The following is a 25543-nucleotide window of genomic DNA, read 5'->3' on the forward strand; positions in this document are numbered from 1 at the left end:
ACTGTAGCCACCTGCTCTGAGTGCATTCATACTTTGCTGCCTGGGTGCATCCAGCTGAAACATCAGGACAAGCGGTGTGGGATGCTACATCCTGTATTCCATGGGGCAATTCATGTCACTCCAGCAGTTAGGTCGTGAGCTGGGTGCTAGGGTACTCTGGGGTGTTGGCTCTCAGAGGGGGCTGTGTCCAGGCAGCATGTGAGAAGTTCTGAAAAATGAGTATGAGTATGTTCTGAGAGAGTCCTGATCAGAGGGAGCTGACACTGCTTTGGTTTCTGCTGCCCAGAAGCTCTTTAGGCGAATGGAACACTCAGTGTTCCTAAGATCCAGCTCTGGATGGAGGCTACACTACTGTGCTCTTCTCTTATGGTGTGACTATGGATTGAGACACCAAACTGTCATTTTAAACACTCCTGTTGTCCGGTGATGCCAATAACATTTTTGCTGCCTATCTCTAGCTTTAGCTCACCCTACTCTGTCCAACATTTTAAACAGGTATCAGTAGAAAGCCCCTTCAGATTCATATTACAGCTTTGGAATATAAAAGAAAAAACATTTCAAAAGTGCGACATACTATTCCAGATCTTTATGGGCTGCAAAGAGAATTTTAAAATAGCCTACACTGCACCGATTTTCCTAAAGCAGACTGAAATGTCTTCTGCTATGCACATTTAAGATACTTATCATTATTATATACACAAACCAAAGACTTGCATACATTTACAATTCTAATAAGCCTTAAAGATAAATATTTAAAAGCCCCGGTAATTTAGGTAGTGGGTTTACTGCTGTCAATTGTAATTACAAGCAAAGTAAATTTACTGTATTGAGCTCCTGCAGCGCAACATATAATCACATGCTTTTAACTAGGGCTAAATCCCATGCATCTCCTTATCTAGGCAGTTCACGGCTGGTGTTAGATAAGTATTGCTGGCTACATGACCTTGAGTTTGATTTGCTACTGCTACAGTAATTTGCATTAGCACACATTCATGCCTCTGTGTCATAATAAATGAATATATTAGTACTTAGCTGAGGCTTACCTTAATGTGAGGTGGCATAACTTGCAAGTTTACTGTCAACAGACATCGATGAGTATAAATGAGTGCATTTTGCGGGATTTCCTCTGTGCTAAAATACAGGTCCCTGCTGCTCCTAGAAGCCTATTATCCTGATTTTTGCTACAAAAAAAAAGCACTCCTAAGGGCTGGTGCACACCAGAGCGGTTCGTGAGCGTTTTTAAAAACGCTAGAGGCTAGAAAACCACTTGGGTAATGTATTTCAATGGGCTGGTGCACACCAGAGCGGTTCGTTTTTTTCACAAACGCAAGCTCGGGGGCTGTAGCATTTTTTAGATATTTGAGGCGTTTCTGCCTCAATGTTCTCAATGTTAAAGTATAGGAAAGTGGAAAACCGCTCTGAAAAACGCTAGATCAGAGCGGTTTTATCAAAAGCAGAAGAAGATACATCTGAATGGCCCAATTCCAAGCTGCATATAATTTGCATTACATTTGCATGCACGCTGGAATAATTACCATGTCATGGATCATCTCAACTTACACCTGTCATCTGATCACACCAATACAGTTTCCCATATGCCATTTCCTGTAAATGTCTCCACTAGAAGGAAAGACCACTTTTACAAGCAAATTTATTAAACGCTCTCTTTAAGAGTTGTAGCTAGAGCTTCTGTAAATTAACCTGCTTCTCTTTTGTTGTTCAATTAAAATGATCAGTTATCTTCTAAATGGAAGTGAAATATGAGACTAAAAAAGAGATTAAAGGTGCACAAACATGCATGAGTACTGTTGGCCGCAGACTGTTGCAGTGGAGGGGAAAGGAGGAATGAGACACTGTGCACAATGGAGACAAGGAAGAGAACAGTTCCCCAGGCCTGTGCTTGACCAAGAATATCAGGCATCTGGATCTTTGGCTGACACAATAGGGAGGGGCTGGGCCCGGTGAAGTTCTTTGACCAATTTGGTCAAATATGTCTTAGGCTCTCCTGTCTCCATGTCCCTGGGTACTTCCAAATAAAAGCAGATTCATACTTGCGCACATGCGAGTCCAGGCTTGTGCATGCCTAGTGTGCCTCTTTTCAGACGTACTTGGGGACACAAGGCATAGGACTTCTTCATCAGGGGACAGGGCAGGAACAAGGGCACAGAGTAAGGACCAGGAAGGCTCTATAGGATCCAGAGCCTCTTCACTACATACGTGAGTATCTCACTCATTTCTTTTGAACTACTTTAGATTTGCTTTTAGTATAACTGTAGATATAGTGTAATTCACAATATGGTCAGTTCTTATTCAGGTGATTTATCAGTGTCAAAGGAATACAAATTAGCTTTTACTTTCATATAATCAGGGAAGGTTCACAAATTATCTCAAATGCATGTGCCGCAAGCAGTGTTGTCAATCCCTCCCTTTAATTACTGACACATATGAATTATACAGGCCTTGTGGCTAGTTAGAAGCAGTTTAGGCACTGATTATATGCAATCCGCCCCAGAACCTGTGTAACTTAGATATGCCAGCATTTAAAGTGGTCTAACACCCAGCATTTCAACTTTGCTTTAAAAGATTGCTTACAGCTTATAAACTATTATGCCAGATTTTTTTTTTAGCAGAAATTCACTGAATGGATTAAACATGACATTTTAGTGCTGCATTTAGCTAGAAATGCTCCTCGTGCTTGCTTGTTTAGTTACAAATGTATCTATCTACAATGTAACAAACAAACACTGCTCTGAGAGAACAAAGAGGGCTTCCCCGGCAGGCTTTTCACAGGTCTATTTGTATTCCAAATAAAGATACATTTGTAACTACAGATAAGAACGGATGCGGATTCCTAGTTAAATCCAACACTAAAATGTCATGTTTAACCCATTCAGTGAATTTCTGCTTAAAAAAAAATCTGGCATAATAGTTTGTAAGCTGTAAGCAATCTTTTAAAGCAAAGTTGTAATGCTGGGTGTTAAACCGCTTTAAAGGGGTGATTTGGCAACCCAGCTGCAGTCATGTCGTACACAGTTCTCTCTGTATCTTCTGCCTTTGACTCTAATTAATTGTATACTATAACACAATTGTTTGTATTTTAAATATAAACATTTTTATTTCTCATTCTTTCTTTTGTGCAAAAAAAAAAAATCAGAAAACCTGGTAAAAATAAATAAATAAATAAAAAATTAGTCGTGTTATGTATTTTGTTATTCAAATATGAATCTCACTGATGACAGTAAAGCTTGCAACATTTAAAAACTTTTTGTTCAGAAATAGAATTTATTAAAAGGGAAATGAAAACAGTTATCATTAATGAGATAATCCTCTACAGAAGCCTGCTCAGCAGGAGAATGGGAATCTATTGTGGGAATACTGGAACTGACATTGCATGAAATATTCGGATGAAAAGAAATGACTGAATTGATAACTGCACTTTTTATCTGGCTTGCACCAGTCTCCATTGAAGGAACAACAATCCCTTTTTGTTTAATATTCATATCTAACTAGAGTACAGCATTTCTTGGTAGTTCAACATTTTTACACTGTGGACCCACTCTAAAAGGCATAGGTATACCTCAGTTATATAACATTAAATTAATACATAAGCATACACAATTTTCCCTGACAGGTTGTGGAACTGTCATAGGAAACAACTTATCCTGAGAACAAGAAACTCCATTTTTTAAACAAACTTAAAAAAATAAATAAAATACATAAAAAAAACCATAGATAGAACATTATGCATGTTGCATTGCGCTGTGTTGTCACATATGAATGCACCAATTCCTCTTAAAATGTACCCGAGGCGGCATGAATGTGTGTGTGTGTGTGTGTGGGGGGGGGGGGGGGGGGGGGTAACGAGGGAATGAGGGAAAGGGGCACAAATGGCACACAGAGGCATGCTCCATGACATGCCTCTGGGTTGCCCCCCCTCCACCGCATTAACCCTTTCTGAATTCCAGGAAGCAAATATGGCAGGGTTTATCGTATGAGTTTTATAAGTTGTAATGAAGAAATGTTTTTATTTAAATGTTATTATGCTGATTCTTATCTTTTATCTTTTAGAGCAGAGAGGACATTCTGAGTTCAGGTCCGCTTTGAGAGAGCGCGTCTGCTGTTAGCAACAGGCATATCTGTCTACATTGGCCTGCTTGAAAGTAGTTTTTCACTTAATTTGGATAAAATGGATATTTGAGTCTATTACCAGAATTTGTAATTTATAGCAAACTGTTTTAGGCCATATTGTGCAGCAATTATTAAACTGTACCTCATGAGGTATTTACTATTTCTTTTTTGGGTCTCTTTTCATTAGAGGTGTTGCTATGGCAACACCACTCTTAGTAATTTTGTTCGGTAAATTACCTTTTGGATGTAGTAAATTGCTTCTTTAGCTAATTCATTAAATCTTTTTTGTAACTCACAGCAGGATTTTTACTGCAATCTGCGACCTGCATTTAATATCTCCCCATATAACAAACACAGTTGTAATCTCTTCACATTACAAGTCCCTCCATTTCTGCCTTCTAAATTGCTGCAAGCACTAAGTAAGGAATGATACCTGGAGACAAAAAATCCATCAATGATCATCGCAGAGGAAATATAACACTAATGTTAAAAGACCAATTGATGAACACAATTACAATAATTTTTAATTAATTCTGCCCAATATGAATTATATCCCTTATTCAACTTAATTCTGAGGGCTTTTATGAGGAAATTCATTTTACACATTGTTCTTATCATGTGTTCAGAAGAATATTGATCTTAGGGGAGCAGAACATTAATTTGTACAGAAATGTAAAACACAGCACAGATAATTCAAGAAAAATGCTAGCAATGTTAATTTATGCCTGTTATTAATAAGCCTGAGTCAGAGGAGTTGGTTAAACAAAGAGTTGAGAGCCACTGAGAAACAGGAGAACATAAGGGCTATTTTCCACTGAGTGCGTTCTGCGATCCGATTATGCTTGTATCATAACATGTTAGGTACTGTGAGGAATCGCGGAAGAGCCGCCGCCATGAGCCAGCGGCGGGCGGCTCTTTCCGCATCACACGGAGAGGCAGCCGCCTCTTCACATCATGAGGCGGCTGCCTCCATGCAGCAGGTGGGGCAACGCGGCGAAACCGCCGCGTTGGACGCGGCGGTTCGCGCACATGTCCCCGCAGCAGAGACACCGCTGAGCGGGGCTGCGGTGGCTGGGACCCGTAATCCCACAGAGTTTAGAGTGACGCGCGCGCGCACACTCAAGCAGGCCTTATGACACCCGGGAGAGAGTCAGCTGATCAGGCAGGTCAGCTGACTCTTTACTCCGCTCCCCATTGGTCCAGCAATCTGGGAGGTGCAGGGGATGCTTAGGTGCATATATACTGCCGGCTGTTCACTCTTGCTTCGTCTGGCGTTGCGATCACACATGTGGGAGCACCCAGATCCGTAGTCAGATCCTCAAGTGTGCCGGGACCAGCAGGAGCTGTAATCCTACACTTAGATAGATTTTGATAGCTAAAGTACTAGTTTGATTGTGATTATTTGTTATGACTTTTGCCTGCCTCGACTATCCGCCTGAACTCTGACCTTGTACCTCGATATTTCTGATACTCTGTTGCCGAACCTCGGCTCGTTCCTAGACTCTGTTTCTGCCTCCTGATTTTGTACCCCGATATATCTGATACCCCGTTGCCGAACCCTGCCTGTACTTTGACTCCGCCTTTGCCTACTGTATTTGTACTTTATCTGTCCGTGTGTGTACGACCTGGCTTGTCCGACCTCGAGAACCGACCTCACGATTGGAGGCGGTTCCCAGTCCTGTTAGTGACACTTCTTCCTGAGTGTCACTCTCGGACTTTCCTTCCTACTGTCAGTCTGACTCCTCCCGTCTTGGAGAGCTCAGGTCTGCGGAAGGAATCCGTGCAGTTCTCCTTGCTGCACCCAGGCCTTGGCATTTTTGTGTTACTGTTACACCAAACACTACACTCTACTCAGGTGAACAGAGGTTAGCCAGTATATTGGATTATCGGTGATACTGCAGATCACATATAATCTGGTATACGTCTGTATTCCCCGTGATGCTGCAGGTCACCGGTAATCAGACCTCTCTGTGCTTCACCGATCGTTACAGAACGCCAGACCAAAATACCGATGGAACGCACTGATCCTCTGACTGTGCTTGCCACTTCGGTGGATAGCATTCATCAGTCACTAGGCCAGCACAAAGCCTTAATTGATGCCTTAACAGGCTCTGTGAGAACCCTCCAGACATCAGTTGATTCAGTGCGATCCCCTCACAGTGAGGACATACGTATGCCTGTCCCTGATAAGTTTTCCGGCCACAAGTCTGACTTCCGGAATTTCAGGAGTAGAGTGTTGTCATATTTCGAGTTAAGACCCCGATCCTCGGGGACTGAGACCCAACGGGTCATTTTCATTAAAACTTTATTGACTGGAGATTCCCAGTCTTGGGCATACAACCTGCCCGCTACCGATACTGCCTTGACCTCAGTAGAGGAATTTTTTAAGGCCATGGCTGTAATCTACGACGACCCTGATCTTGCGGCATCCTCAGAGCGGAAGATCAAACTCTTACGGCAAGGCAGAGGGTCAGTCGAGGATTATGCGGCAGAGTTCCGTAGGTGGTCAGTCACCTCGAGATTTGATAATTTTGCCCTCATGGACTATTTCTTGTCTGGGTTGTCGGAAGAGGTTTCCGATCTTATGTTGACCGTACCCGAGCCCAAGACAGTTGACGAGGCCATTTCATCAGCCATTCGCGTAGATCGCAGGCTACGCCATCAGAGGCAGGCTAGGAGTAGTCACCGGGTCAGGGTGACTTCGTACGCTGTACCAGCTGTAGCATCCCCAGTAACCGCAACTCCGTCTGTCTCGTCCTCTCCGGCCTTGCCTCCACCAGAGCCGATGCAAATTGGTCGATCAAAACCGACCCAGGTGGAGCGGAGGAGGAGAATGACGGAACAACTGTGCCTATACTGTGCAGAGGCAGGGCATAGGGTGCGAAATTGCCCCAACAGGGCGGGAAACGGGTCTGCCTAGGAGTAGTGGGGGGTGACACCCTAGGCACACAAACTTCACCCCTTAAAGAGAAAAAATTGCTTCTCCCTTGTACTGTCACATGGGATGATAGGTCTGTTGCCACTGAAGCTTTCATTGACTCCGGCTCAGCGGCTAACTTTATGAATTTTGAGTTTGCTCAGGAGTTGGGTCTACTACTCACTCCCGTGAGACCCCCCATTCAGGTTACGGCTGTTGACGATTCCCCTTTGCAGCGGAATTGTCCTCTGTCACAGACTCCGGTTGTGAAGCTCACCATAGGGGTATTGCACGAGGAGCAGTTACAATTTTTTGTTTTACACATGTCCACCTCCACTATAATCCTAGGCATACCTTGGTTGCAAGTCCACTCCCCGCAGATAGACTGGGCCACAGGACAGTTGACAGCCTGGTCACCTCATTGTTTCCAGCAGTGTTTGGGGAGACTAACATTGGGTTTAACTAAGGTACAGGTGGAGGGTATACCGGAACAGTATTCGGATTATGCCGATGTGTTTTGTCCCAAGGCCGCGGATAAATTACCCCCGCATCGCCCATTTGACTGTCCCATTGACCTTCGTTCTGGTTGTATGCCTCCTCGAGGCCATTTATATAATTTATCTGGTCCCGAGAAACTTGCCATGCAGGAGTACATCCGTGAGAACTTAGCAAAGGGCTTTATTAGGCCATCCCGGTCACCCGCTGGGGCAGGCTTCTTTTTTGTTAAAAAGAAAGACGGGGGTTTACGGCCTTGCATTGATTATCGTGGCCTCAATAAAATCACGGTGAAGAATCGTTACCCGCTACCACTTATAGACGATTTATTCACACAAGTCACTGAGGCTAGGATATTTTCAAAATTGGATTTACGGGGGGCATACAACCTGGTGCGTATAAGGAGGGGCGATGAATGGAAGACGGCCTTCAATACCCCTGATGGGCACTACGAGTATAGGGTGATGCCTTTCGGCTTGTGCAATGCCCCGGCCGTCTTCCAGGAACTCATCAATGAGGTTTTTCGGGAGGTCTTGGGAAAGTTCGTCCTAGTCTATCTTGACGACATTCTCATTTTTTCTAACAACCTCCCGGAACACAGAACCCATGTCAGGATGGTGTTAGACAAACTGAGGCAGAATCGGTTATACGCCAAACTCGAGAAATGTATTTTTGAGGTCACGTCGGTGGCTTTTTTGGGGTATATAATCTCCACCTCAGGTCTGTCTATGGACCCTGCCAAGGTTTCCGCGGTCCTAGAATGGCCACAGCCGGTGGGGTTAAAATCATTGCAACGGTTCTTGGGGTTTGCGAATTATTATAGAAGGTTTATAAAGGGGTACTCCACAGTTGTCGCCCCTCTCACTAGCCTTACTAAAAAAGGGGCAGACACCACTCATTGGTCTCCCGAGGCCTTACAGGCTTTTTCTAAGTTAAAGGGGTTGTTCTGCTCAGCCCCCATACTCAGACATGTGGACACTTCCTTTCCGTTTATTGTTGAGGTAGACGCCTCGGAGATCGGGGTGGGGGCTGTGCTGTCCCAGCGTTCTGGTCTTCAGGGTAGACTACACCCGTGTGCCTATTTTTCTCGAAGGTTCTCTCCGGCAGAGAGAAACTACGACATAGGCAACAGGGAGCTCCTAGCCATCAAATTGGCCTTTGAAGAATGGCGTCATTGGCTAGAGGGAGCCGAGCACACGATCACGGTTTATACCGACCACAAAAACCTAGAATACATCGAGGGGGCTAAAAGGTTAAGCCCGAGACAGGCTCGGTGGTCGCTATTTTTCTCGAGATTTACATTTTTGATCACGTATACACCAGGTAGTAAGAATACCAAGGCAGACGCACTTTCTAGGTGTTTTGAGCCAGAGACAGCACAGCCCTCTGTTCCTGAGACCATTGTCCCACGAAGTATGGTGTTAGCCGCCACCGAGACTTGGGAGGACTGGAAAGAGACTTTGAGTCCTTTTCAGCAGGATATCCCAGAAGGGAAACCAGACGGGGTGTTATTTGTTCTGTTACCACTCCGTTTTCAGATCTTGGAGATGGTTCATTCCCATAAGAATGCGGGACATCCGGGAGCGTCTAGAACGCAGGATCTCGTGGCCAGATGTGTATGGTGGCCTTCGCTGGCCGCCGACTGTAAGGAGTTTGTCAGGGAATGTGCGGTGTGCGCAAAAAGCAAGCCCTCCCGCCTGGCACCTGTGGGTACTTTGCAGCCTTTGCCCACCCCGAGTGAGCCATGGACCCATTTGTCCATGGACTTTGTGGGAGAGCTTCCGAGATCTGAGGGCATGTCAGTTATTTGGGTGGTGGTTGACCGTTTTAGTAAGATGGCCCACTTCGTGCCTCTGAAAGGACTCCCCTCGGCCCAGGAACTGGCCGATTTATTTATCATCCATGTTTTCAGACTGCATGGCATTCCAGAAAACATAGTATCCGATCGGGGAGTCCAGTTCGTTTCGAAGTTTTGGAAGGCATTTTGTCACCTAATGGGCATGAAATTGTCATTTTCCTCGGGGTACCACCCGCAGACAAACGGCCAGACGGAGAGGGTCAACCAATCCTTAGAGCAATTTTTGAGGTGCTATGTTGCCGAGACACAGAGCGATTGGGTTAAATATATTCCTTATGCAGAGTTTGCCCACAATAACTTGAAGAGCTCTTCCTCAGGTTTCTGTCCATTTCAGATTGTGACAGGTAAATTGCCTAAATTCTCTCCTTTGCCAGTTGCATCCACTCCGTTCCCAGCTTTGGAGGCCTGGCAAAGGTCATTTAGAGACAGGTGGTGGACCATTAAGAATAATCTCGTTAAAGCATTTCAGAGTCAGAAAGGTCAGGCTGATAAGAGACGCTCGGTAGAGTGGAGATTTCAACCAGGAGATTTGGTTTGGGTGTCATCTCGTCACCTGACCCTGAAACAACCCTCTGACAAACTTGGTCCCAGGTTCGTGGGTCCATTCCCAGTTACTAGGAAGATCAACGATGTCACGTATACCGTGGATCTTCCCGCCAGCATGCGTGGAGTGAGGTCTTTCCACGTATCACTTCTCAAACCCACAGCCCAGGTGGGTCCCACTCCTCCTCCTCCGGTGTTAGTCAATGCCCAACCCGAGTATGAGGTGGAGAAGATCATAGACTCACGTACTGTACAGAACTCGGTACAGTATCTCGTACATTGGAGGGGGTACGGCATTGAGGAGAGGCAATGGGTACCTGGGAACCGCATGCATGCGGATGAGTTAGTAAGGGAATTTCACGCTTCACATCCAGAGAAGCCTAGAAGGAGCTGTCCGGAGTCCACTCCTCGGGGGGGGGGGGGGTACTGTGAGGAATCGCGGAAGAGCCGCCGCCATGAGCCAGCGGCGGGCGGCTCTTTCCGCATCACACGGACACGTTGGACGCGGCGGTTCGCGCACATGTCCCCGCAGCAGAGACACCGCTGAGCGGGGCTGCGGTGGCTGGGACCCGTAGTCCCACAGAGTTTAGAGTGACGCGCGCGCGCACTCAAGCAGGCCTTATGACACCCGGGAGAGAGTCAGCTGATCAGGCAGGTCAGCTGACTCTTTACTCCGCTCCCCATTGGTCCAGCAATCTGGGAGGTGCAGGGGATGCTTAGGTGCATATATACCGCCGGCTGTTCACTCTTGCTTCATCTGGCGTTGCGATCACACATGTGGGAGCACCCAGATCCGTAGTCAGATCCTCAAGTGTGCCGGGACCAGCAGGAGCTGTAATCCTACACTTAGATAGATTTTGATAGCTAAAGTACTAGTTTGATTGTGATTATTTGTTATGACTTTTGCCTGCCTCGACTATCCGCCTGAACTCTGACCTTGTACCTCGATATTTCTGATACTCTGTTGCCGAACCTCGGCTCGTTCCTAGACTCTGTTTCTGCCTCCTGATTTTGTACCCCGATATATCTGATACCCCGTTGCCGAACCCTGCCTGTACTTTGACTCCGCCTTTGCCTACTGTATTTGTACTTTATCTGTCCGTGTGTACGACCTGGCTTGTCCGACCTCGAGAACCGACCTCACGATTGGAGGCGGTTCCCAGTCCTGTTAGTGACACTTCTTCCTGAGTGTCACTCTCGGACTTTCCTTCCTACTGTCAGTCTGACTCCTCCCGTCTTGGAGAGCTCAGGTCTGCGGAAGGAATCCGTGCAGTTCTCCTTGCTGCACCCAGGCCTTGGCATTTTTGTGTTACTGTTACACCAAACACTACACTCTACTCAGGTGAACAGAGGTTAGCCAGTATATTGGATTATCGGTGATACTGCAGATCACATATAATCTGGTATACGTCTGTATTCCCTGTGACGCTGCAGGTCACCGGTAATCAGACCTCTCTGTGCTTCACCGATCGTTACAGGTACACTTTGAAGTAGTGGAAACCATGCAGGTATGTTCCATTAGTGTGCTGCATTGTGACACAGTTTTACCCCATCTCAATTCTCGGGCCTGCTGCATTTGACGATTGACCTCTTATATAAAAGTGTTGGAGTGCAGGGAAATCCCAAAGCAATCACGTCACTATGCTATTTAGCAACATAAAACATTTTACCATCAAGTTAAAAGCGCCTTAAAGGCACTGACAATGCAAACCATAAATTGAAGTAAAAACCTTTGAGATGTCAATTCGCTACTAGTCAGTTTCCGGTGGTTTCTGTTATTTCCCGTCATCAGCGGTTGCTAGAAAATTGCAGAAAACGGTCGGGAACGGACTGGAGATTGGGCGTCTCAAAGGTTTTTACTGCAATTTGTGGTTTGCACTGTAGGTCGCTTTTACGGTGCTTTTAATTTGACCAGGTCTTTGATGCACAGGACCGGCAATGTGAGTGAGTGCTTGGGGGGGGGGGGGGGGGAGGCCTATGTACTACATAGAGAAGAACAGCTTGTTGTGGCTTGAGCTGAGATTTTTTGTCTATATGGGATTGGAATAGATCATCTTGGCTGCAGCATCATTTGTGACATATCTTTGAAGTGCTTCTACATATATCTTTACTATCTGAGGCCTGGAACCCACTACAAAATGCTATCGCTAATCACAATCGCTAGCATTTTTTATGAGCGGTTGAAAAGCGATTTCATGAGTGTTTACAGTAGCGATTTTAAAAAGTGTAATCAATTTGCCAGCGGTTGTGTAGCGATTAGCTATTAGTGTTTTAAATTCTGATTGGTCCTTACAATTAATTTTAATTTTGTTACAGTGTGCAGTAACTTCAAAACGCTAGCAAAATCGCTTTTGTACAGGTTTTGATGAGCGATTACGCCAGTGTTTACAGTGGCTTGCAAAAGTATTCGGCCCCCTTGAAGTTTTCCACATTTTGTCACATTACTGCCACAAACATGAATCAATTTTATTGGAATTCCACATGAAAGACCAATACAAAGTGGTGTACACATGAGAAGTGGAACAAAAATCATACATGATTCCAAACATTTTTTACAAATAAACTGCAAAGTGGGGTGTGCGTAATTATTCAGCCCCTTTTGGTCTGAGTGCAGTCAGTTGCCCATAGACATTGCCTGATGAGTGCTAATGACTAAATAGTGTGCACCTGTGTATTCTAATGCCAGTACAAATACAGCTTCTCTGTGACGGCCTCAGAGGTTGTCTAAGAGAATCTTGGGAGCAACAACACCATGAAGTCCAAAGAACACACCAGACAGGTCAGGGATAAAGTTATTGAGGAATTTAAAGCAGGCTTAGGGCTCTTTCACATCAGAGCTTGCGTTGGAGAACACTCAAAGCATACGTTTTGTTGTATGCGCTTTAATGCGTTTCGATATGCGTTGCACTGCAGTGAGTGTGCGTTTTCAATGCGTTACAGCACATAGGAAAACGCAGGTAATTTTTTTTCTTTTTAGTTTTCAACTTTCTACATTGTTCCTCTGTTGCATTCTGGGACTGATTGCCTGCGTTAACGGTTTAAAAACACACATAGTGTGCGTTTTACATTTGACTAACATTGTAACGCATAAAGCTAGCGTCGGCCGAAAAACTGTGCCTGGGTGCAGTGTAACGCAACGCACAAAAACGCAGCGTTATATGTGAAAGCTAAAATGAAAGTCTATGGACTTTCATTTTACCTTGGGTAACGCAAACTTTACCCATTGCGTTGAAACGCAGAAAATCTGCCCTAATGTGAAACATCCCACGGAGCACTGTTCAAGCGATCAGTCAGAAATGGAAGGAGTATGGCACAACTGTAAACCTACCAAGACAAGGCCGTCCACCTAAACTCACAGGCTGAACAAGGAGATCGCTGATCAGAAATGCAGTCAAGGGGCCCATGGTGACTCTGGACGAGCTGCAGAGATCTACAGCTCAGGTGGGGGAATCTGTCCATAGGACAACTATTAGTCGTGCACTGAACAAAGTTGGCTCTTATGGAAGAGTGACAAGAAGAAAGCCATTGTTAACAGAAAAGCATAAGAAGTCCCGTTTGCAGTTTGCCACAAGCCATGTGGGGGACACAGCAAACATGTGGAAGAAGGTGCTCTGGTCGGATAAGACCAAAATGGAACTTTTGGCCAAAATGCAAAACGCTATGTGTGGCAGAAAACTAACACTGCACATCATTCAGAACACACCATCCCCACTGTCAAATATCGTGGTGGCAGCATCATGCTCTGGGGTTGTTTCTCTTCAGCAGGGACAGGGAAGCTGGTCAAAGTTGATGGGAAGATGGATGGAGCCAAATACAGGGCAATCTTGGAAGAAAACCTCTTGGAGTCTGCAAAAGACTTGAGACTGGGGCGGAGGTTCACCTTCCAGGAGGACAACGACCCTAAACATAAAGCCAGGGCAACAATGGAATGGTTTAAGACAAAACATATCCATGTGTTAGAATGACCCAGTCAAAGCCCAGATCTAATCCAATTGAGAATCTGTGGCAAGATCTGAAAACTGCTGTTCACAAACGCTGTCCATCCAATCTGACTGAGCTGGAGCTGTTTTGCAAAGAAGAATTGGCAAGGATTTCAGTCTCTAGATGTGCAAAGATGGTAGAGACATACCCTAAAAGACTGGCAGCTGTAATTGCAGCAAAAGGTGGTTTCACAAAATATTGACTCAGGGGGCTGAATAATTACGCACACCCCACTTTGCAGTTATTTATTTGTAAACAATGTTTGGAATAATGTATGATTTTCGTTCCACTTCTCACATGTACACCACTTTGTGTTGGTCTTTCACGTGGAATACCAATAAAATTGATTCATGTTTGTGGCAGTAATGTGACAAAATGTGGAAAATATCAAGGGGGGCGAATACTTTTGCAAGCCACTGTATATACTTTACATTGCAGAAACGCTAATGCTAAACGCAAAAAAAATGCTGCATGTGCTGCGTTTTGCGATTTTTTAATCGCAATCGCTCCAGTGGAATTTGGCCCATCCATTAACATTAGCTAAGCATTTAGGGAAATCGCTAGCGGTTTGAATCGCTCCCTAAATGCTCACAAAATCGCTCTAGTGGGTTTGAGCCCTAAAACATTTTCCTGTCTGTTTTTACTCCCATCACAAACACAGCACAATCGTGCCTGTACACCCATCAGATTGTGGTGGTAAGTGTGAAAAAAAGTGGAAAACAGCCTGAATAACATGGTTGCACTTGTACAACCACTAATTTACTAAGCTTTCAGCAACTTTATTATGTCCTGATATTAACCAGGTGAGAGTTGCAAAGTGTGATGTGAAACAAACAAACAAAAAATTCCAGTGTTTTTGGGTGGCTTATAACCTTACAGTGTCTCTTTGGATTTCCAACCATAATAAATCATCCTCACTGTGTCATGGAATGAAGGGAAGATGGATATGGTCACAGTATATTTTCGTATTACTACTTTATTGTTGAACTGGGCAGTAGTTGGCATCTCTGCAGCCACAGTAACCTGTCTCCTTTTGACAGCCAACATGCCCAATTCTGATTAAGTGCAAACAGTTGTTCATCAAGGCTGTAGAGTATATTTGCAGCTGCTTCATCAGTACGGAAGTGAAGTGAACTGAAGAAGAAGAGCACTTGCCTGCAAGATGCAGTTAGGGGTGAAAGGGAGCTTCATGCTATATATATATAGGTAAGCAGATTAAAAATAGGTACAGTATCATATACCGTCAACTTTAGATAAGAAAGAGGGAGACCTTTAAAACACACACCCTGCTACACCTCTGATCACAACCCCACCACAGTCAAAAAGTTCTGGAAGCAAAAGTTCTCACTTCCAGGAAGCAGTAGAAGGATGGGAAACCTTTTTTGTGCAGAAAGACCGCGGCCTCTGATAAGAGACCATCAGTTTTTCTTCCGGGGACTTAGATCAATGAATGGGAACTATGTTCCCATTCATTGATGTTGGGCTATCGGAAGGCGGTGGGAGCACATGCGGTAGCCCACCCGGCGCAGTGGCAGCAGCACAGTCTATCTGGATGGATATATATCCAGTTGTTTTATCATTCAAACCATGCTCATGCTTTATACCATCATTAGCTTTCCCTTACACTAACTCACTGAATATAAAAAAATATATAAATTTAATGGATGGGAACAAAGTTTAAAGTCAATAAAATACATTTTCAGTAAGAAATGATATATATTTCCATATACTTATACATTAGTTCTGAAAGAGGGACAAATATGGAAGAAAGAGAGACAGAAGGATTTGGTTCCCAAAGAGGGACATACCTCGGAAAAAGGGACCATTGGGAGTATGTATAATGTAATTCTAAAAAGTTCACGGAAGGATGATTAAATAAGTATAGATTTAGATTATAGAGGGCAAGGATTATTTGCATGTTTTTAGCATTTTGCTGAATTATACTGCTCAGCTTGCTCAACTCTCTGTGAAAGAAGGTAAAAGTCCATGTTCAGCTGTATAAAAAGTAGCAAGCAAAACGTTCACAGATTTCAGTTCATTTAATATAATGATATTGCAATTTCTTTTCTGGTACTATTGCGGCCATCTCTTTGCCAAGCTCTGAAAGAAAGAGATTGGCTGCAAATTACTTCTGGAGCAAAACCTAGAAATGAACTTGGCTTAGATAGAAAAATGACTTATGTCATTTTTCTTTGGACCTCAATTGCCTCAACTAGGTAACTATAAGTGGGATGGACAACTTCTGTATTGTTCCAATGGTAGAACGGTTATTGTGAACTGAGGAAACATATTGTGCATTTAGGAAACAAGAAATGGAAGGTAGACATTAATATATTCTCCTCTGCCATCACTTGGCTTCATATTTTAGTTTTTATTACTATTATTTATTCCTGCTTTTTCTGCTATCCTTGTTGGATATTCTGTGGCGCATTATAAAAATTCATAAAAAGGAATAGCCAATGTAGCTATTGAGTGGAAGAGTTTTTTGGATAAAGCTGAATGTTACTTATGTGAAAGGGACTCAGAGCACCTCTCATGGGCATTCCTTTAATACAGACGACTTCCAACAAAGTCGTGCTATGACCACTCTAGAGGAACCTCTTGCAATGGCCATGCGTGTCACTTCCTCTTCCTGCTTCATTCAGTGATGCACTTCACAAACCATTTGGTGTAGAATGGCGATTCAGGCAACAAATGAAAGAGCACAAGCTACAGAATGGTATGTATTTTTAAGTACTTTGCATTACTGGTCGGAGTCTTAAAGGCATGCCCAGACATAGATAAATATTATGAGGATTTGGTTAGTTTTGTTGGATGCCAGTTCTCACTGCTTTATATCTCACATGTGAGGGCAAATGACAAATTAGTATAGTTAATTACATGAACGTGCTGATAGGTTAAAAAAATGGAGCAAAAGTCAAGCAGTTGTCCCAAGAAACGAAGCAGGTTTTAGCTGTTGATTGTATCAAGGATTCTGATGGATTGCTATTGGGAACTGGTAAATTTTCGCTCCTTTCTTATTTGCACCTGTTTTTTGATTAATTTGCAGAATATATTGAATATATAGAAATAAAGCAATCATAATTCAACTTAAATGTCTTTGAATTATAACATGATTGGTTGTTGTGGCATAAAGAGCAGCCATAATGGCATATAGTAGAACATAATTTTTTTCAGATACCCATTTTTGCCTTAATTATCCTGGTTTCAGTGAAATTCAGAAATTCTTCTTATTTCTATATAGTGCTGCATATTAGTATATAATCACTCCGTCCCAGTGATGCTTAGCCTAGGCCATGATGTCATGCATTCTTCTGCCCCAAAGCACTCTGGGAGATCTTTCTGATCACTTTCCCGACATAAAAATAACTTGCCAGCAGTGAAGATGCTGGCCTCTCTTATAAACGTAATAATATAAATCAGAGTAAGATTTTGTTTTTACGGAAAAACAAGGCCTAAATAATTAATAAATGAATAGTGTAAAAAATAAGTAATCTTCTTTGTTAAGTTATGTACAATAAAGGACCTCATAATTGTATTTTGCTGATGATCATTGTTGTTTTTTAATATGGTTCTAAGCAGTTTATCTAATTCAGAGTTCTTGTCATTGGCAAGTCACATTTATTAACCACTTCAGCCTACAGTGTTGTTTCCCCTTATGCATCCGAGCAACTTTCACCTCCCATTCATTCGCCAATAACTTTATCACTACTTATCACACTGAAATTATCTATATCTTGTTTTTTCCACCACCATTTAGGCTTTCTTTGGGTGATACATTTTTCTAAGAATGATTTTATTCTAAATCCATTAAGAAAGAAATGGCAAAAAAATCATTATTTTTGGCCATTATAGTTTGAAATGAACACATGCTACCATAATTAAAAAACATGTATTTTATTTGCCTATTTGTCCCGGTTATTACACCGTTTAAATTATGTCCCTATCACAATGTATGGCGACAATATTTTATTTGGAAATAAAGGTGCATTTTTTAAATTTGCGTCAATCACTATTTAAAAGCTTATAATTTAAAAAATTATAGTATTATACTCTCTTGGCATACATATTCAAAAAAGTTCAGACCCTTAGGTAACTATTTATGTTATTTTTTTTATTGTAATTTTTTTTTGTTTAATTAAAAATGTTATTTGGGTAATTTTTGGTGTGGGAGGTAAACAGTTAATTTTAAATATAATATTATGTGTATGTTTAATAAAAAATGCATGTGGGTGTAGATTTACTATTTCGCCACAAGATGGCCACAGTCAAAAAGTCCTGGAAGCAAAAGTTCTCACTTCCAGGAAGCAGTAGAAGGACGGGAAACTTTTTTTGTGCAGAAAGACCGCGGCCTCTGATAAGAGACCATCAGTTTTTCTGCCGGGGACTTAGATCAATGATCATTGATGTTGGGCTATCGGAAGGCGGCGGGAGCGCATGCGGTAGCCCACCCGGCGCAGTGCCAGCAGCACAGTCTATCTGGATGGATATATCCATCCAGATAGACTTAAAGAGCCTAAACAAACATACTGTCATTAAGTTACATTAGTTATGTTAATTAAAATAGATAGGTAATATAATCTCTTACCCACACTGTTTTAAAAGAACAGGCAAATGTTTGATTTCATGATGGCAGCCATCTTTTTGGTTGAAAGGAGGTGACAGGGAGCATGAGACACAGTTCCAACTGTTCTGTGTCCTGAGCACCTCTCCCAGTTGCTAGGCAATGTGAATAACAACATAGGAAATCCCATCATGCTCTGCACAGCATCAGGGAAAGGACAGTTGTCTTTTAAATATAACAGTATTGACTATTGCACACATTGCTGTTTATAAAGAGACTGTAGAGTCTGCGGGTAACATGTCGTTATTATTTTATGATCTATAAATGTAAGTATGGCCTTACCTAATTTAAAAATTATAATCAATTCAACTTTTGCGTAATATGTTGGCACTTTATAAATACAATAAATAAATATGTTTATTAAAAGTGCTAACACAGTGCAAATGAATACACTGGATAATATTGCATGCCAAAGCGTATTAAAAAAAAAGTTGTTTTCACAAGTTTCATGTTATTATGCATTTTTTCTGTAAGCAATGCAGTTGGAAGACATGCAGATTTATTTATTTTACCTCTACGATTTTTATTGATATTTATTTAGCCCTAGCACACTTTGGACGGGTTCACACCATACTGGAACCAGCCAAAGTGATACTGTAGCCAGGCAATGCAGTCCATTTGTCTAGAAAAAAAAATCATAGCAATCTGTAACAAAAATGGGGCAGCAGACAAATAGCCCGATCCAATCCAGTTTTTCTCCTAAGTTTTCTCCTAGTAATCATTTTTCATCTTCTGTTTAAAATATCTTTTGCGCTCTTCTATTCAAAAAGTAGGTGTAAAAATAATGTGAAAATGATTCTGAGTATTTTCTTACTTGCTGGTGGCATTTTATTTATCATTTGTAAATATCATCTAGGAGAAGAAGTGAATTGGACCAAGCATCCCGAAAAGTAAACCCGGGATACTAATCTCTGCTCTGCATCAACCAGGCTGACTCCTCTCACTGCAATCCTCTTTTTTGTCACTTGTCTTTTAAAGTAAATGGGAATCGTTTCTTTTTTGTTTAAAAAAAAAAAGCCAGATACTTATCTAAGGAAAGGGAAGGCCCGCTGTCCTATAGAGCCTTCCCTCTCCTCTCCTGGTGCCCTCCTTGTGGCGTCAGCTCCTCTGTTTGAATCCCCCACCGCAGGGGACTTTGGGAGTCTTTGGGAGATGAGTCCTCTCAAAGACAGGCAGCTTGTGTGCTCGTGCATGTGCAGTCTGGAGCGGGCCGTCCTCGGGAGCACTCAGAGCTCCTGAACACTTCTAAAGTCTCCCTTCGGCGGCGGAGACAGCAGTATTTGACAAAATTGGTCAAATATTGCTACGAGGAGCCAGCGCGGGAACGGGGTCTGGGAGAGGAGAGGGAAGGCTCTACAGGACCCAGAGCCTTCCCTCTCCTTAGGTAAGTATCTGGCTTTAAAAAAAATGGTTCCCATTGACTTTAAAGGGACTCCGAGCTCAGAAAAAAAAGGAAAGTTGTACTCACCAGGGGCTTTTTCCAGCCCAGTGCTGGTCGGGAGGTCCCACGCCGGCGTCCTGGCTCCTCTCCTTCTCCCCGCTCCGGAATGGCTGGCAGGCCGCAGCCCGGGCGCCACTCTCCCGAGTGTCGGGCTGCTTCTTCCGCATATGACGCGGATTACGTCACACGCCGGCCGCCTCGCGTCATCACGGCGGCCGGCGTGAAAGTACTGCGCATGCGCGCTTTGTTCGCACATGTGCAGTACTTTCACGCCGGCCGCCGTGATGACGCGAGGCGGCCGGCGTGTGACGGAATCCGCGTCATATGCGGAAGAAGCAGCCCGACACTCGGGAGAGTGTCGCCCGGGCTTCGGCCTGCCAGCCATTCCGGAGCAGGGAGAAGGAGAGGAGCCAGGACGCCGGCGTGGGACCTCCCGACCAGCACTGGGCTGGAAAAAGCCCCTGGTGAGTACAACTTTCCTTTTTTATCTGAGCTCGGAGTCCCTTTAAGGAAATACAGAAAAGACCCCTTTATAAATAAATGCATTTATTTTCATGTGATGTAACAAACAAAATACAATACATTAATATAGATGTTATTCTAATTTCTAGGAATTGTCCAAAAATGTGATTATGCCTTGAAATGTTCTTTAACCTTTCTCAAGTTCATGTTTATTGAACACCTGTATTAAAATGCAAAAACAATGTTTATATTGATACCATAATAAAGTATGAAATGTTCCAGCTTCCTTCGACTGTATTATCATAAGTGACATGAATGTATATACAAGCCTAGAAGGAAAAAGTCCCCCGAGATCATATTTAGAAACAAAAAGAATGTTGCAATGAATAGTAATGCCATTGACTGAAAATGAAAAATCAGTGGTAGGGAACCTTGGCTCTCCAGCTGTGATGAAACTACAAATCACAGCATGCATTTGCCTTTATTAATTGTGACTGTGGCTTTCAGACTCCTGCAATGCATTGTAGGACCTGCAGCTCCTTAACAGCTGGAGAGCCAAGGGTCCCTACCCCTGATATATACAGTATATATATATATATATATATATATATATATATATATATATATATATATATATATATTACACAGAATATTATCAAATAACCTTTCAAACATAATAATAAGTCACTGGTTACTTACTGGTGTTAATTTTTTGAAGGGATATGTGTTTTTCCAGTTGCCTTCGCAGTTTCACTTCAGCCCCATACTTGCCAGTTGTCCCATTATCAGCCAGAATGAAATGTGAGTGCATACTATTCAGTACTGTCAGCTTACTCATGGGATTAGACATGGTTTGATATGGTCGGACCACCTTAAAGAATTGGCAAAATTGTAAGAATTTTTATAAGACATATTCCATATATTAATTTTACACATGTTTTTCCTCAGCTAATTATAGAAATGAATGGAAATTTTTATTTGCCCCCTGTTCCTCCCATTCTGATGTCTCTACCATATTTTATGACCAAATTTGGAAGAAGCTCGTTTGTATAGAAGTGTGCCTTCAGAATATTGGAGGAGACTGCAAAAAACACTCTAAGTAAGCAATAGCAAATACTGGGAAAGTGTACACTACAAACTTTATATTAGTGGCAAATTGGCAATCAAACTCAGAACTAGAGATGGCCCGAACGTCTGATTTTCGGTTCGCGAACTTCCGCGAAAGGTTCGGTTCGCGCGCACTTTCGCAAACCGCAATAGACTTCAATGGGGAGGCGAACTTTGAAAAATAGAAACACTTATGCTGGCCACAAAAGTGATGGAAAAGATGTTTCAAGGGGTCTAACATCTGAGTTTTGGATGAGTGGGATAGACGCCAAAAGTCCCGGGGAAATATCTGGATTTGACGCAAAGCAGCGTTTTAAGGGCAGAAATTACATTGAATGCTAAATTGCAGGCCTAAAGTGCTTTAAAACATCTTGCATGTGTATACATCAATCAGGGAGTGTAATTAGAGTTCTGCTTCACACTAACACACCAAACTCACTGTGTAATGCACCGCAAACATCTGTTTGCGTAGTGACGGCCGTGCTGGACTGGTGCGCACCATGGCAAGAGTGCAGGCTATGGCGGTTTTCAAGCCCATGTGGTCGGGCTGAGGTAGCTGAATGACAGAACAACAGTGACTGAGTGTCCAGATGACCAAATTTGGTCTGTCCACAATGAAGCAACGACCTTATTATCTTCTTGTATGTAGGTAGGCATAGGTAGGTGCCCCAGTATAGGTAGGTAGGCATAGGTAGGTCTCCCAGTATAGCTAGATAGGCATAGGTAGGTGTCCCAGTAGTTAGCTAGGCATAGGTAGGAGTCCCAGTATAGGTAGGTAGGCATAGGTAGGAGTCCCAGTATAGGTAGGTAGGCATAGGTAGGAGTCCCAGTATAGGCAGGTAGGCATAGGTAGGTGTCCCAGTAGTTAGCTAGGCATAGGTAGGAGACCCAGTATAGGTAGGTAGGCATAGGTAGGTGTCCCAGTAGTTAGCTAGGCATAGGTAGGAGTCCCAGTATAGGTAGATAGGTATAGGTAGTTGCCTCAGTAGTTAGCTAGACATAGGTAGGAGACCCAGTAGTTAGCTAGGCATAGGTAGGAGACCCAGTATAGGTAGGTAGGCATAGGTAGGTCCCCTAGTATAGGTAGGTAGGTGTCCCCGTATAGGTAAGTAGGTGCCCCAGTAGTTAGGTAGGCATAGGTAGGTTTTCGCAGTATAGATAGTTAGGCAGGGCCTGGCTGGCACAGTAATAACAATTACCAAGGTCCAGCTGCAACAGATAGGGCTGTATAATGTCAGTGAGCAACACACAAAAAAAACCATCTGGAAAACATTAGCTCTCAAAAGAGCTGTTGAGGGGTGCTATTTTAGCAATAACAATCAGCCAGGAGCAAGCCAAGACCAAGAGCCTAACTAATCTTTCCCTAGGAGAACAAGTCTGCAGCAGCTGTCCCTAGTCTGTCTCTAGCAGGCACACGAGTGAGTGTAATGGCCCATATGTGTGCAGGTGTGAGTACTGGGTGCAATGTTAGGCCTGGGTGCAGGTACTTGGGGTCATGTGAGAGTGAGGATAGTGAGGTGTGGGAGGCACAATGTTTTTTTAAACACATTTTTGATTTCAGTCCCCTCTTGCAGTTTCCGTCATGTTTACAAACCATGTGGGCTGGTATTGCAGGGCGCCACACCCTATGGTCACGGCTCAGCAAATAACAAGCATCTGAAGGTCATGTGGGAGGGGGTTAGCTGGCAAACGAGGAGTCAGGTAGTGACTAAATGTCTACTGCAATCTGTCTGACCCACTGTCGTGACGTAAACTTATTTTTATAACAGAATGCTTTTCTTTACTTAGAAAAAAACATGCAGACTTTTAACCAAAAATTCTGAATGTTAAATTTTGAAACCAACTCTGCTGATTACTGATGAACTTTTCACCCTATTTTCTTTTTCCTAATCAGTGTTTTCATTTTATGTGTAACAGCACCATTTATAGCTTGTAGTAGTGAAATAACAGTGTATTATTACTGAGGAATATGTTACAGAATGTATTTACTGCCTTCATTTGGGATTCAAATAAAATAAGGACAATAAACATAAAATCTTATTCCCATTTTATTTCATGTATTTTAGGTCTACTACACTGCACAGCTAGAGTAATGTTCTTTATTTATAGTGGTGATTCTGAATGCATTTAATTGTTTCTCTCTTTTTCCTTAGCTGGCAGTCTTACCTATGCTCATGCCACTGACCTTCTCAGCAGAATCAAGAAATGAATAACTACAAAAGCTATATTAATGAAGAATTGAGCCTGTTAAGTAGAATAGTAGAAATGTACTTACAAGGCTGTTGGATATTTAATTTAGATTACAGAATTGGATCGATAAGGTTTATGTATAATAAACTATATATAAACTCTGTGTGTGTGTGTGTGTGTGTGCGTGCGCGTGCGTGCGTGCGTAGTCACGCATACCATAAAGATTTCATAAGAAAAATTTGTTGTTTTATAACTCAAACCACACTGGTCCTTTATATCCTGGTTTATTTTCCTTCATATTAACATTTTAAAATAAGAAATATATCAATTTAAAGGGAACCTAAACTGAGAGGGATATAGATGAGATATATGATAAAATCCTGCTGAGGTAAAATTTGATTGGTTCATTTTCAATCTGCATAAAAATTTGTGTAGATTTGCATCAACTCTAAGTTATTTGGCCATCACTTATAGCAATATCGGGGTAACATTTGCATTGCTATGAAGGACAAAGGTTGTCAGGGTGGGCATATTTGATAAAGGTTGGGGGAAGTCATGTGAGCCAAACTGTTATTAAGGGTCATAGTGGGCAGAGTTTTTATATTATCCCTGGCACATGGGATACCTAACTTCATGGGTGCCCCAAATAAAAAAATCATAATTTTTCTGGGCAGGTCCCATGCTTTCCAGTAATGCCTCTGTCTGTATTAAAAACCAAAGCTATTTGTACACATTCATCTATACGTAAGCAAGATCCAATATAATGCATCAGTTCAGGAACATAAGTGGATATAAATCATTCCTTTATGTCTCTGTAAATATTTTTCAGCAGGAGGCTTTCAGGTTCTTTTAGGTCCTCTAGAAAAATCCTCTCCATAGCTTAACTTCGAACTGTGTAATCCTTACAATAAATGGAGGTCTATCCTAATTTTAAAGAAGGTCCTGCATACACTCGATAGAGGTTTAATGGACACATTATTCAGCTCTTAATTAACAATATTCTTACTATTAAATACACATAAAATAAGAATTGGAGGCTCTAAGCTCCAAGTTCTTGTTTTAAGTGCTTTGCTAATAGCTGACTGGGAAGATACTTTTTCAGTAATTGAACTTTGTTTACCAACACTAAAGATAGAACACTACAAAAAGAATACTTAGAGGAAATCCGTTTACGCTCACATCACATTAACTGCTATCTTTCACTGCTAACTTTCCACTAAGGCAATAATACAGAACCACCTAAATGTATATAATAAAGCTCTAGTAGTGAACAAGAAGGATGATCAAACCTATTATGCCACATACCTGTAAATATGGCAAGTTCTTTAATGTTATATTAATGTTATATTGCATATCTCCCCATCTACTATTTTGGCTGCCCATTTTCTCAGTCAGAGAGTGTGAAACATCCAAGCCACAGGAACAAACTACAATAATAAGATCACATAGTGATTCCTCCTTTTAAAGCCTCAGCTAAGGGCACCAGTCTATTTCGCACACCTTCTTAGGTAAACATATATGTCTATGTACAACATGCCCCAATCAGAAGAAAGGGAAAAAATAATGTCAATACTCTGCCATTGGGATGCCTGCAAGATGGTTTAAATTTGTGGGCCTACAATGGGGAACTTAAAGGTTTAAAAAGTTTACCTCCAAAAATGAGTGATGATAACACGTAACTAGCTTTATTCCAGACCCGACAACAACATATTTTGCAGGTATCTTGCCAGCTTCCTCAAGTCAAGTCAAGTTCCTAAAATAACTATGTAAAACAGCCAGAAAGATTTTTTACATAAT

At 42.5% G+C, this 25543-nt stretch overlaps 1 protein-coding gene across 8 annotated transcripts in view; it reads right to left on the reverse strand.

Annotated features, from left to right (window-relative positions):
- Positions 1–25543, reverse strand: part of TRPM3 (transient receptor potential cation channel subfamily M member 3) — a 700748-nt gene that overhangs the window by 240375 nt on the left and 434830 nt on the right. For all 8 annotated transcript variants that reach the window (XM_068236331.1, XM_068236340.1, XM_068236285.1 and 5 more), the window contains exon 6: positions 21149–21320. In XM_068236331.1, coding sequence (XP_068092432.1) covers positions 21149–21320 — 172 coding nt within the window. The remainder of the gene's footprint in view (positions 1–21148; positions 21321–25543) is intronic.

The sequence above is a fragment of the Hyperolius riggenbachi genome, chromosome 1 (genome assembly GCF_040937935.1).
Source record: "Hyperolius riggenbachi isolate aHypRig1 chromosome 1, aHypRig1.pri, whole genome shotgun sequence".
Lineage (NCBI taxonomy): Eukaryota > Metazoa > Chordata > Amphibia > Anura > Hyperoliidae > Hyperolius > Hyperolius riggenbachi.